Here is a 13,794-nt window from a genome sequence, read left to right on the forward strand (position 1 = left end):
ATTACTGAATGTTCATAGCGCAGAGCAGAGCGGATAAGAGTGTGCTGGTCCCCAGTGTATTGAAATGAAGCTCAAAGTATTTCTGTCTCAGCACACAAAACCACAGACATCCCTCAACTCAAGAGCTGTTTGTAGAAAACGTGAAGTGCAGTGCTTTTTCTAAGGGCAGTAACGTCAGATAACAATCTGATTTACCTTGACTGAGACTTGAGTGTCAGCTTGGGTCTCTCATTGAGTGTTTTCAGTCTCCATGCATTAACTTACTTTTACTGTCAATATTATTTAGCACTTACTATGAATAACTCCTCCTTGCTTCTAAGGTGCCAATCCATATGTTGAACAGGAGTCAGGAGATTTTCTTGTAATGAACCTGGGCTGACAGTCAGAGGGAAGACCTTCAGCTCTGTCCCCATGCACTCACCAAGAGAGCAAACCTGTACTTACATGTCACTGGCTTCTGGTTCTCATAATCACCTCTGTTTTAGATCACCTTGCAGGAGGGACACAGTCAAGGGGCTCTGATAGAAGAGGATGGCAGGAGCCTTGATTACCAGTCCGAACCCAGCTTGGACATCCCCAGCTACCGGAAGAGCTCCCTCCACAAGACCTATCAGTCTTCCCCACTCCAGATAGATTCCTTTGCCATCAATTCACGATCCCTGAGCCTGAAATCTGCTGGCAGGAGAGGGACAGACAAAGTGCCCCTTCATCCAATAAAGTCTGAAGGGGCGGCTTCCACCCCTTACAAAAGCATCTTTTCTCCCAATTCCCTGTCAAACAGAAACGGGAGTCTTTCGTATGACAGTTTGCTGAACCCCATGTCTCCCTCGGGGAGGAAGTGCATCGCCCACTCTGCAGTCAGCTCTGTCGGGTACCACTCCCCATATTTGTCAGCCAAAATGTGCCACCTCCGGGGCAGTGAGCTGCAGCGCCAGCCACCGCAGAGCTTCAGCCCGGTGCTGGGGAGCCCGGCCCCGCATCAGCGAGACCCCTCCCCAGTGCGCTACGATAACCTTTCCAAGACAATTATGGCATCCATCCAGGAAAGGAAAGAGATGGAAGAGAGGGAGAAGCTCCTCCACTCGCACCCTGACTCGGTGTTTGCAGACTCGGGTGTCTATGACACGCCCAGCTCCTACAGCCTTCAGCAAGTGAGCACGCTCTCGGAAGACCCACGCAGCATGGCCATGAGATACGGATCCAGGGACAATCTGATGGCTGCCAGCAGCTTTAGCACAAGGAACCCTTTACTGCAGTCCTCAGTGTCTTCACTCTCCAGTGCAATGACAAGAGCACCAAGGACTTCCACAACCTCTCTGCAAGCTGATTTAGCCAATAATAACGTGCAGTCCCATCAAGCACTACAGGGCAGGGTGAGCAATGGCTCCTACAAATCCCCAGGCCACCAGGTCCCATCGTCCCCCACAGGGATGCCTAGGTCACCCTCTTACGGAGGCCCGAAGGCTGTGTCGTTTGTAAACACTGTGGAAATTACAGAGGTGCAGTCAGTGGGAGCACAGAGGTATGTACTGCTTGAGGGGCTGAGAGCAGTGGGAATCTGCTTGCCAGCAAGGGCAGAGCGCTGCGCTGGAGGCACAGCCCAGATGAAGTGTTTGCTGTGGGCCACGGGGGTGGGAGGTTTGTGCTCTGTCACACCCCCACAGCAGCCTCACCATGTTTGCAAAATGTTTGCAATTCTGCTGTACCTTGAACTGCAGGTGGTCAGTTTTGCTGTAAATTCATAGTGAAATGGTGTCATGGCTCAGCTGGGGATTATTTCCAAGGCAGATTGTGTGAGGCAGATTATCCCTCCTCTTATGCACAAAAAGGTGGAGCTGTTTCAGTTTGCAATTTGAAGGGAGGCTGACCCAGACATTTCATGGATACAGAGGCAGAGCTGGGATCCTACTTGTGCTACATACCCTGCACTGAGGGAAACAGGCCGAGACCAGTCCTGGTGCTTACAGACAGCTCTGTATTAAGCAGTGTTGAGTGTCCACAGTACAGAACTGCTGCTGAAAGCACAGAGCTTCATGACATTACCTTAAGGCCTTGCTGCTTCCTTCCTTTCTGTGAGAAAGCGTGGGGAGAGAGGATTTGCTGTGCCCAAAGCCTCAGTAACTGCCACCTGAGCGAGATCCTCAGCTGCAGCTTCTGCATGTGCTTCTCTTTTCCTCCTGGAAGCCATGGAGCTTGCAAAGCCTGGAGACATCATGGTCCTGCTGAGGATGCAGTATTTCATCTTAGTTGGGACCTGGAGGGCTGCTTTTCAGAAATATCTAAGTTTCCTTTGTGTCTGGTACTTACTGGGCTGTGCTGACCTCTGGTTAAGGTCTCAGATTTCTCTCTCCTGTTATCCAACAGTTTTGGAAATGTGAAGAGAACCATTATTGTAGGTCTCCAGAAGTTAAATGCCAGCAAGTTGTTTCAGAGATGAGCAACAAAGTTTTGTTTACCTGTATATTTAACTGGGAAATGTTTTTTCTGAGAATTTATTTCTGATTTTAGGACACAGTTTGGCTTAAGGTTAGTGGTGAGCAGTGGTGACAGTTAAACCCTCCCGTGTTCTGCAAATGACTGTGGAATTAGTTTGGATCAACAAAGCATTTAAGCAAGTAATTAAATGAACAAATATTACTGTGGTCCACTTACCTAATGGCCAAATTAATTCTCTCATTTCAGTGGCTTTTCATCCAGTGCACTGGCTTCAACCAGCTGGCTCCCAGGCTTGAATATTTTGCAGTGCTGGGAACTCAGGGTGACAGGGATAATTGTTTATTCTGAACGAAGCATTCTGCTATCACACTTTGTCACTAATATTGCATCTTTTGATATTTCTTTTGATGCAGGGATGACATGCAGTTGAAGACACCTCACAGTAAAATAAATGGACAGCCAAAAGGAATAGCCAGGTTGGGTTCAACATCAAGTTCCCAGGGGACGCCTGTCAGCCCTGCTAGACACTCAAATGTTAAGAAGGTGTCTGGAGTTGGTGGAACAACCTATGAAATTTCAGTGTAAATTAAAATGAATTAAAAACAAAGAGCCATCCACTCAGCCAGCCATGAAGCTAGGAGCACTGTGAAGACTCAAATAACAACAAAGAAGGAGCAGCAGCAGTCGGCCACTCTCCTTTTCTTGTTTTGGGTTTGTTCTGTTTTCATCTTTCTCTTTTGGCCAAAAACCAGCTGCAGCCTTATTCTTGAGGGAATAATAAAATTGTACAGTCTATCAGACTCTTCGTGAACCGACCGGCGGGAACTGGCTACGACCTAAGACCACCACAGAGCGGATTTCCTTCCTGCAAGAGAGCGCTAAAGCCATTGTGCGTGTGTCTGTCCAACCACTCTGTTGTGTACCAGTTGTGCTGTGAAAAAGTACAGTCAGTCCAGGATCAGTCAGTTTTCCCATGCCCCTTCCCAGTTCTTCTGGCCAGCGATGTCCGGGAGGAGCCAGAGGACCAACTGCTGTTTTCCTGCTGACATGGAAAGTAGGGTTCCCGTGCTGGGCAGGAGCTTCTCCTTGTCCCCCGGGCACTACAGCTCAGGTTCCTCCTCCTGGGAAGGAACAAGGCAAGGCCACTTGGGCTGCAGACACCGTGTTGTCTTTAAAAGCCTCCCTGGTCCCGGATGGGGGCAGGAGAAAGGATAGCAACAGCTTCTCCCTGTCTGCCATTGGCCTCCCTGTGTGTGAAGCTGTGTGTGTGTGTGCGTGTGTTTGTCTCCATGGAAAAGGACCGCAACACCGGCAAGGATCTGCCACTCTGACCTCCTGCTCCTTCTGGGTTTGAAAGGCTTCTCTGACCCGGAAATAAAACCAAGCAGATTAGAAAGGAAATGTTCGGATGGAAATGTATTTTAAACAGCCGTCAGCTGCTTTCCCTGCGCCCTCCTTACCTGTTGGATTTAGGCAATAACAGAGTTTACTGCCTTGCCCTGGTGCCGTCAGTGTAATCCTGCAGCAAGGTTACCATGAGCTGTCGAATTTAGTTTGTGTGACTGAGCCAAGAGTGCATCTGAAGGATATAAATTTTCTGTCTGCTTAATTACTAGCACATTCCCTCTGGTCTTCAATACTGTTAGACAAAGGATTTCCAATTTGGGTTTTTTCCCCCTAGGGAACAACTTTTTAAAATAATATCAATCAAATCTATTTAACATTCTGAGGTTTCTTTTTCCTGTCTCCAGAAAACTACATATGCTTTGTTGGATTTAAAGACAACTTTACCCTAAAAAACAAGAAAGGGGTGCATTACTTTTGTCAAAAATACGAGGACTCTGGCAAAGCAAATTTTGGGACAAATGGATTTTTATTTCTCTGTTCCTTATCTCCTTTTCCTTACCATTCAGTTACCACCTCAGAAGTCAAAAGTACTGAGATCTGGACCAATGCTAACTAGCCAGATCATGTGTGCAATTACGAATATCCTGAGCGACTGTTGCCAAAGTCACTAAAAATTATTATTTATCACTGAGCCAGTCAGCATACAAGACCTCGACTTCCCACCTGGTTCTCTTGGTGAATAGTTTTGATTAGAGATCTAAATCCATAATTTTTCAGGATATTTGTTTCAAGGGGTTAAATCCTTTTCAGTCTTTGACTATAATGGAAAGCTCTCCAGGTATTTGGTAGCAATTCAGAATGTGTTCATAACATCTTATTTGTTTTCATGTACGTTGAGGTTAATTACTCCAGAAGGCAAATATTGACCTTAATTTTGCCTGGTTAAAATTTATATTTTGATTTGATGAATCTTGACATCTGCTGCAATACATGGTTATTATGTCCCTTGTATATCACATTATTTTTTTGGAGACAAAGGTTAAAGAGAACATACGAAAGTTAATCATCTCTCTGTGTAATGCTCTATGTTGCCTGAAGGGAGAAGCCTGGAAAGCAATGCATCTGCAATAGGCTAAAGTTCTGAGAGAGTGAAGTAGAAATCAGTGTGCATTTTATTGCCTTGGTGATATTTTAAATGCCTGGTGTAGGGATATTGCAGAGCAGAGAAGCAATAGTCTTTCTATGCAGATTTGCTCACTGGCATGTAGAACATTGTCTTTAGTTGGAGGCACCATGGTACCAGAAAGATGCTGGCAAACTGGATCAGGTACAGATGGAGCAATATATATTAAAGAACTGGATGGGCTGGCTAATGAGAAGATTTAAAGGGCTAAAACACGCCACTGGCTAAGCAATGAAGTGGAAATTGAGTATCATAATTTTACAAATATGTTACTTAAAAGTTGTAAAACCAAAGGTAAATCAAAGGGTTGTCACTGGTAACCAATGATCTACATTTAGAAGGGGGCAGAAAAGATGAAGAAGAAGGGGCAGTGGAATAGTCTTCCAAGCAGAGTTTTGGACAAACTGTTTAAGACAGTCAAACTGTATTTGGACAAGTCATTAAATAATTTCTGTGAGAGGTGAGCCTGTAGGGACAAGGGGTAGACCAGATGGCCTTACGGAATTCTTCCATCTTTAACTGTTAATAATCTGCAGTCCACCCTGATGTTAACTCCTCAGGAAGATGCAGTACCTCTTTAAGGACTGGAATTCACTCTGGTGCATAGAGTATGACAAGAATTGTTTTTAAAGTATCATGTATGCCATACGTAAGCCCTGAAGAAGAGGGGGTATGAAACACATGGGATTAGGGAGTGAGACAAGGGCACATTTTATCATGTATCTTTGAATATGTACATGAAATTCATGCAAGCAAGGCTGAAAATTTGCATCAATGTAATATTTGAGATTTGCATCCCAGTGATGCTCCACTTTGATCGTTCTTTCTCTTGCATTTATAAATGAAAAAGCTACTGAGGAACTTGAAGGGCCAAAGAGCCTTTGAAGTTAACTACATTAGTTCATGAGAGAATTTCTCAGTAAGACTAAACACAGTATTGTGTGTATAAAGCACTAATATCCAGGGTTATTTTGACATAGTTCACAAGGGGTAAGGGAGAAAAAAAGGATGCACTGTGTCAGTACAGGTTCAGCAGTAAGGATTATGTGTTTTGTGAGTAGTTTTGCCCACAGTTGAGAGACATTCAACTTTTTCATAGGTTTACAATGGTACCAAAGTCTTTTTTTTTTCTTCTTTTTTTCTTTTTCTTTTTCTTCTTCATTTGAGGTTTGCATTTAATTCAGTGCGCATAGCCTGGAGTAAATTATTCAAAATTTCTGAAAGAATAATCTAAGCAGAACTGTTAACAGGAGATTGCATGCAGCAAATCCAGCCTCATTTCCATCTAAGACACTGAACCTGCAGCTATTTACTCATAAATGTAAGTGTGTGTCCATAGTTCCTGTTGTGGGACTGGGGACCTATTTAGTAAATCTAATTTTTGAGCAGAATCCAGCCCATATTAAAGTATAGTTATTTAAGCAGTTTACAGATCAGCAGTAAGGTTCTTCTGCCCAGATACCCTGTTTTTACAGACACTGCAGGCCAAATTTTCAGCTGGTATAAATTGGTGTGGCTCCATGAAAGTTCATTTAATTGATGCTAATTTATAGTAGGTGGGGATCAGCCATGAAAATCCAGCATGAGTTAACAGATCCTGTAAAGTAGCTTCTTTATTTTTGTCATGCTTATTTCATGTTTCAAGTCTTAAATATTTTCAACATGTTTTTATTTGTAGATGTGGATTGTATTACTTATTTAAAAAAGAGCAATAGGGTTTTTTAGTTTACACATCAGTTTTCATTGCATATTGCATTTTATTATCAGTTTGTTCCCTGTTCATATGCTCCCATTTAGCCTCCAGGTTTTCCTTGTAGTACTTTTCTGCCTTGAAAAGTTGGATCTCTATATCTTTAATTGTAATATATTGAGTATTATGGAATTAAATGTACCTTACTACATGGGTGGAAGCGAGAGAAAATATTTTTACTTGAAGCCTTAATATTTTCTTTTTTTACTACTTTGTTTGTTGACCTCATAGGAAAGTCTGAATAGCAAAGACTTTGAAACTCCGGGCCAAATACTGCACTGACAGACAACCAGCATTTGGCCCCCATGTCAAAACTGGATGCAGACATAACCTGAAGTGAACAAGGGAAAAAGCCTCAGGGTGGCATATTTTCCTGAAGATCGTTAATGCAGTCTCAAAACGTGTCTGTAAGCAAGTACATTAAAGAAGTCTTCAAGTCTTGAATTTTTAAGGAAGGTGATAGCAGGAACTGCCCTAATATCTTACATCTGCTTTTTTTTTTTTTTTTTTTTTTTTTTTTTTTTTTTTTTTTTAATTAAGCAAAACAAATGTATTTACTCAGTTTGGTTCAGCCAGCTCGGGGGGTTGCACAGAGCTCTGTGTTGGTAGCCATGTGCAGCACATGAGCTGTGGGGTGTTGCTGTTCTAATTCTAACCAAGCGTGATGTTGTGTCAACTCGGCCCGCCAGGATCCCTCCCGGGCCTTACAGCGGACGTTCCTCAGATGATGCCTACTCTCCTACAAGCCTAATATGGAAATTGCAATGTGGTTTTCCTTGGACTATATCTGTGGTCCAGACTAGAGATATATAGAGAGATATATATATATAGTCAATATTTTTTTGTGTGTGTGGGAAAGATGGGGTCAAGCTTTTCTGTCTCTGACAGTCTGGAAAGTTAATGTCGAACCGTTTTTATGGTCTGTATTTCACCTGTTCTGCCACCTTGAATTGTTGGAATGTATCTGTGCAGGCTTTGTGGAGCTCTGTCTGTAACCTTTTTTGTGGCTCTCGTAATACATATATATTTTTTAAACCTTTGAGTCACTTCAGTATTTTCAAGTGTCCATTTCTGCCTCAGATGCATTCGTTTGCTGAGATGGTTCACGGTGCACTGTCCTTTCTCCCTTCCACTTGTGCAAAACCTGAACTGGAAAGGCCAGTTCCAGTGCAAAGGACGAAACTGAGAAAATATTAAAAGAAGTGACTGCAGGTTAAATCTCATTTTCAAGATGCCTATGGTAGAGTAGGAAATACGGTGAGTCTTTAAGAGAGTTGTCTCGCAGTTGTGACCAATGAATCATGTTTGGGAGGTCACAGTAAGTGGTCCGTGAAACACCAAATGAAGTTTTCTGTACTGTTTATTTAGGTTGTGGGGTTAATGGGGGTCCTGTGGTCCAGCACAGTTTTGAATCACTGCCACAGAGTAACTGGAAAAATTTTTATATTGGTATTTGTTGAATACATTCTGTCCAGGTCATCTGGGTTTATAAATCCCAAACATGCGCAATTCTTAATCTGTCTTCATCTGTCTATCTGTTTCTAGTCTTTGGAAATATGTCCATTAGATCTGTCAGACTGTCTTACAACACACGCAGCTGCCAAGCCCTGCAGCTGCTGCAGGATTTGTGATGCCATAATTTGCATATATAGGCTAATTGCATTAAGCAAGGATCCATTCAAGCATGTTCATTATAAACGCCAGTCATATTTGTGTGGTGTTGTGTCTTCACATGGCAGAGATTACCTTTTATATAAAATGGCCCAAACTGTAATCATCAGGCACCACTGATGCTGGCTACATCAAGCAGGATTATATAAGGCCATGATCTGTTTCAATACATTTATTTAAAGATATCTTCACTTACAGCAGTCTTGGCTTTCTTCTCACTAAGTAATGGGTAAATTGTCCAATTTTGTATTTCATTTTTTCATTGTTGTTATTTTTCATTCTGCAGGACAAGTTTAGGTGCCCATTTTGGAACATAATAAGGAGAGACAAAGGAAACTATTTTTACAGGTGAATATGTCTTTTAAGAGAGTATCAGTTTTAGAATAAATAGATTAGAATTACTGTCAAAATTGGTTTTGTTCATCTTGTTACAATAACTTGAAATTTAAAGTAAGGCTTATTTCACAGCTGACATCTCTAACCCTGAAATATTTTAAAAATGTTTTGGTTAAACGTTTCAAATTACATGAAGAAATAGGATCTACTTTTACAGATTAGAACAGTCCTGGAGAAGTGATGGTACATTTTACAGTGCCTTATATATATGTGTATATATTTATATGTATATATATAATGCCTTTACATATATAATGTATATATAACTGTGTACATAGAGTCAAGTAAAACTAGTTACAGGTGTCCCTCTCTGATGTATTTTAAATGGAACTGATCTGTCTTGATAGAAAAAAAAAATGGTTGTATCAGCAGCAAAATACAAAACCAAAATTACTTTTAAAAAAATGTAAGCAAATAAAGTAGACTGGAAACAGTGTTTCTGCCAGTGGTTGTGTTCCAGGCCATGGAAGACTGGTAGACAGACCCACCATTTTAAGGGGTATTCAGAGAAAAGGGAAGGCAGTGCTGGAAGCTTGGAGAAAGTAGAGAATATGTAAGAGTAATTTGCCTTAGAAGTTATGTTGTGTTGCCATCGTGTTCACCTTTTACACATCCATCCCTTGTGTGGATTTTTCAGACAGTAATTTTGCCATTTATTTACAAGGAATATAAAGCACTGACATAGCCTGTCCATATTAGATGTAGGGATACCCCTGGCCTGGGATGGACAGTGAATGCTGTGGGCAATACTGAGGTTTAATAACATTTCTAGCTGTGTTAAGATTTTCTGTCAATCTGCTTCTCATTAATCGAAGTAATTTCTGCCTTTGTGGGCATAGGCCAGTTTGATCAGACTACATGGCAGAAATGCACAACATGGCTTAGGCAGCAGATTCTGCCAGACCAGGAGCTTTTCTAGGGGTTTAGTTGCAATGTAGAAAAAAGGAGTACCACAGGTAAGTCTTTAAAATATCCTCTTTCTGAAATAAAATTATTTTGCAAACATTAGTAATTCAAAAACCTTTTTTTCAGCAGACTTTGTGAAGTATCTGCCATGTAAAAGCCATAAAGGCCATGTGCTGCCTTCTGAGATTTATTTCACACCTTTTAACTTCCAGCCTTCACATGGGGCTTGGACTGTTTATCTATTTCTTCAATATGGGGTAAGAGCAGGATTTTCAAGAATTTATTTGAGCATTGTCAGTGTGTGTGAAACCCTCCCACTGAGCTCAGTGGTAACTGAAAGAAATAATAGGATATGTGAGTTAGCCAGAGAAATGGCAATGCCTGGAACTCTCTAAGTCACCTTCCATGCAAGTGAAGAGCTGTCCTTTAGTTAGCACTGTTGATTTGGAACTAAAGCATGCTCCTGAGTTTGGCTTCAATAAATCTTACCATTACACACAGTCAGCCATGAGGACTCGATGCAGGGCTTTCAGCACCCAAATCACAAGATCTGATACTCCAAAAGAACACCTAAAACGAGAATTTCTGTTTTCTGAATAACAATAACATATCAAGCTCGTGAGTGCCATGCCTGGCTCACACTGAAATCTTACTTCCCCTGAAATCAGTGGTAGCTTTTCCTTTAAGATTAATGGTGCCTCATTATACTTGATGTGCCATTGGGAGTGGCACCCACAGGAATTTGCTCTCTGCTGTACTTCATTGACATTAGGACTTCTTCAAGCCTCTAACTTGGAGCAAATCAAATACCTGCCATCTTTTTTTCTCTCAACAGCACACAGGGAATAGTGGAATTTCATAAACACATCCCATTCTGGGGTCAACTCTATTTTTAATGGAACTTCTGTCCTTACTCCACAGAACAGAGATCGTCTTCATGGAGGCATTTTTGAGTGGCAGGCAGCAAGGAAGAATTTGGGATTAGTAGTGGAGCAGCAGTGTGGGTTCTTCTGCCTTCTGCCTTGTCCTTTCATGCAGTGTGTAGAGGAGTGTCTCCTGGGCAGTGGTTTCCTCCTGCATTTACTGTTCCCATGAGGTGGATGGCTCCTGGTGTGCCAGTTGCACTCATATAACTTGAAAGCCTCTTTCTGCTACAGAGGAGCAGAGCGCATGGGGATCTTTGGGTCAGAGCTGACTAGAAGCTCATAAAATGGAATTATATTCTGGTTCTAGTCACAGACACAGGTGGTTTAGTGGAATACAGCTTTGCTGTCAGCTTTTTCTCTTGTACAGTCATTGGAACAGATGGTGAAAGGATTGTTGAGTTTCTTTTTTAAATACAAGGAATGCTACTTTTTCTTAGGAAAAACTCATCTTGTAGAAACTGCAGTGTCTGAGTAAATTCAGTGAGTAACAGCATAATCCATTTTTGCAGCCTGTATATTATGGATCCATCTGGCCTTGGGATCAGCCCTTATTGTCTCATTGACAGAAACCTAAAACATCAGATTTAAAAGTCAAGGAGTAAGTAGTTATAAATAGGTGGTACTTGGTTATGACTAATTTTTCAGGCACACAGTGACATAGTGGAGACAGCCTGCTCTGTTGTTGGCCACAGTCTCCTCCATCAGAACTCATATGCATTGCACTGCTGTTGCTGTGAGCTGTGACTCACAGTGACAGAGGTACCAGCCAGATGTTCTCCTCCAAACACAGGCTGCACGTGAGGCACAGCAATGGCCTTCAGGCATTCTGGCACCAGTTCCTGACTCCACTGCAGATTCCTGCTGCCTCGTTTGTCTTTCTGTGCCTCTTTGCTCCGTGTTGGATAAGGATGTGACTTCCTGACTCACAAATGTGTTTGTGAGAGGCTCAAGCCCTACTGTTCTGCAATCAGCTCTGTGGCTCAAGTCAAGCAGATGCCTCCCATAGGTACCCCGGAGCAGTAGGGCATATTTGGGGCACATTTAGCCTCAAATGAAAGTATCAGGTCATGTACTTGAGGAGGAAGTTTTTGGGTGTTTGTGATGGGTGTTGTTGACAATAATCTTGGTATTTCACGCTGGCTTTGGAAAGCTGTTTTAGTAAACAGATTAAAGACATTTCTGCCTTGATCCTTCCATTGACCCCCTGCATATTTCCCTATAATCCAAACGCTCTGCACAATACCCACAGAGCACAATCCTCATTCCAAGAGACCATATGCTTCATTGCCTTAAGCAGTTCTGCTCTTCCCTGCCTGCTTCTTGGAGCAGTTGTACATGTATATAACAATAACTAAAATGACTGAGCAGAAATACAGTAAAAGAAAAAAGAAATGGCTGTAGCTTGGAAGTGACCTCAAAAAGGAGGGACACTGTGATGTGCTGGTGAGGCACAGAACACATCAAGAGCTGAGTTCCACAGCCATTGACATGTCGTGGGCAGCTGAGGAAACCCAGCCTTTCACATCTCTTGAGAGCAAGGATGAGCTGCTGTGTTGCCATGTGAAAAATGTTATTAATTCCTGTCTTTTTTTGTATCTTTTTTAGTGTTGTACAGAAGTACGTATCTATTTATCTACATTGCCATATTAACAGCACATAAAGCTTGTCAAAGAAGGAATAATGTCTATTAGTGCACAAAATTATTCCTTTTCTAGTATGATCTTTCATTCAGGGAGCAGGAAAGAAGATGGAAATTATTAATTCCTGGAATTTTAACACAGGAAAGCACATTGTGATTTGAGGAATAGGAAAAAAATAGGTGTGTCCATGTGTAAACAGAAGTTACATGAGTTTATTTAACTGTAAAGGCAAAAAAAAGAATTGTTTCCTCTTACAATGAAGAACAAAATAGCTATGTTTTTTTAAACATGTAAAAACCTTCATAAGAATGGATATCAGAAATTTAGTGTATTTCTCCCTCATTTTAACAGAATTTTAAATATAGTTCTCTGTGAGTATTTTGATTTATTTTTGAGAATAATATCTTTTCTTATATGTACTTAAATTCTAGGGATATTTATACAGCTTCTGTTTATGTACCTTTGAAGCCCTGGATGCTGCAGGACTGCATTTCAGCAGTGTGAAACAAATGATGGAAAGAGTCCTTTCTGGGCATAAGAGACTTGGGGTGTGCTCTCTGCTTTTGGTTCTGTTCTATATGTATAAAAATATATATACACTCTGCTACTATTATTAGCAATCCCCTGCATGGGTTGGGAAAGCATTTCTCTCCTTAGCCTGGGCTGACATTACTTGATTTTTGAAGCTGAGTTCCTTGGATGCTCCATGACTGCCTAATCCTAGGCTTAAGGATAAATTCATCACTTGAATCCTACAACTGGTGACTTGAATAACTTACACTAATGTGGTGCTCAGAGTGGCTCAGTGCAGCAGGCTGATTTTCACCTGAGGGTCCTTAACATTTCCCTAGGAAATGCATGAATACATTAGCAGAAATTCGATGGAATAAGTTCAGCAACATCATTTGGAACAGAGGAAGAAACACAATGCCATTTTGCCTGATCTATACCTATAGGAATTTCCAAGTTGTTACACGCACACACATAAATATACACATACATTTCCATATATATGTATGTGCCCAGATATTTATACAACCAGCCACAGCCTTTCAATTGTGTGTGCTGTGATTCATCAGCAGCAATAGTTTTTGGCAGGGACATAATTTCAAATCTTCTGCTGAGGATGCTTGCCAAAACGTTGTTGGACAGAGATAGGATGAGGAAAGTTATTTATAAATGGGGATAATTAGGTCTTGTGCTTATTAGTGTTGAGGATGAGACAGAAAGACGGCATGTGTAGTAAATGAGTATTGTAATATGAGAAGATGTTCTCCATGATTTTCTAATTGTTGAGAGAAAAAAATTTTAAAAAAAACTCTCTCAGGTGAAATAACATCATTATGTGCTGCTCCCAGCCATGAGATTCAGACTGGGAGTTTGTGTGCTATGCTGTAGGAGAGGTCTCAGACTAATGCAAGCCTGGAATACTTCCACAGGATCCAGGTGCTGACTGTCATAACTGAGATTAGATTCTGTTTTCTCAGTCCTGGACTTTGCATATTGTGTTCAGGCAAAAACAAACCCTGATCAGACATA

General features: G+C 41.5%; 1 protein-coding gene across 2 annotated transcripts in view; it reads left to right on the forward strand.

Annotated features, from left to right (window-relative positions):
* ZDHHC8 (zinc finger DHHC-type palmitoyltransferase 8) overlaps positions 1–7,238 on the forward strand; it is a 109,472-nt gene extending 102,234 nt beyond the window's left edge. Inside the window, exons 10-12 of one of the 2 annotated variants that reach the window (XR_010723427.1) lie at positions 486–1,522; positions 2,850–6,287; positions 6,948–7,238. Coding sequence is in view for 1 of the 2 variants with exons in the window: in XM_066200128.1 (XP_066056225.1) it covers positions 486–1,522; positions 2,850–3,021 (1,209 nt within the window). In the remaining variant the exon portion in view is untranslated. Of the gene's footprint in view, positions 1–485; positions 1,523–2,849 lie in introns of both variants that reach the window. The other variant, XM_066200128.1, reaches the window with a different exon arrangement.
* The last annotated feature ends 6,556 nt before the right edge of the window (positions 7,239–13,794 follow it).

Source organism: Chamaea fasciata, unplaced genomic scaffold (genome assembly GCF_029207755.1).
Source record: "Chamaea fasciata isolate MVZ Bird 193981 ecotype frontalis unplaced genomic scaffold, bChaFas1.0.hap1 SCAF_18, whole genome shotgun sequence".
NCBI classification, from domain to species: Eukaryota; Metazoa; Chordata; class Aves; order Passeriformes; family Sylviidae; genus Chamaea; species Chamaea fasciata.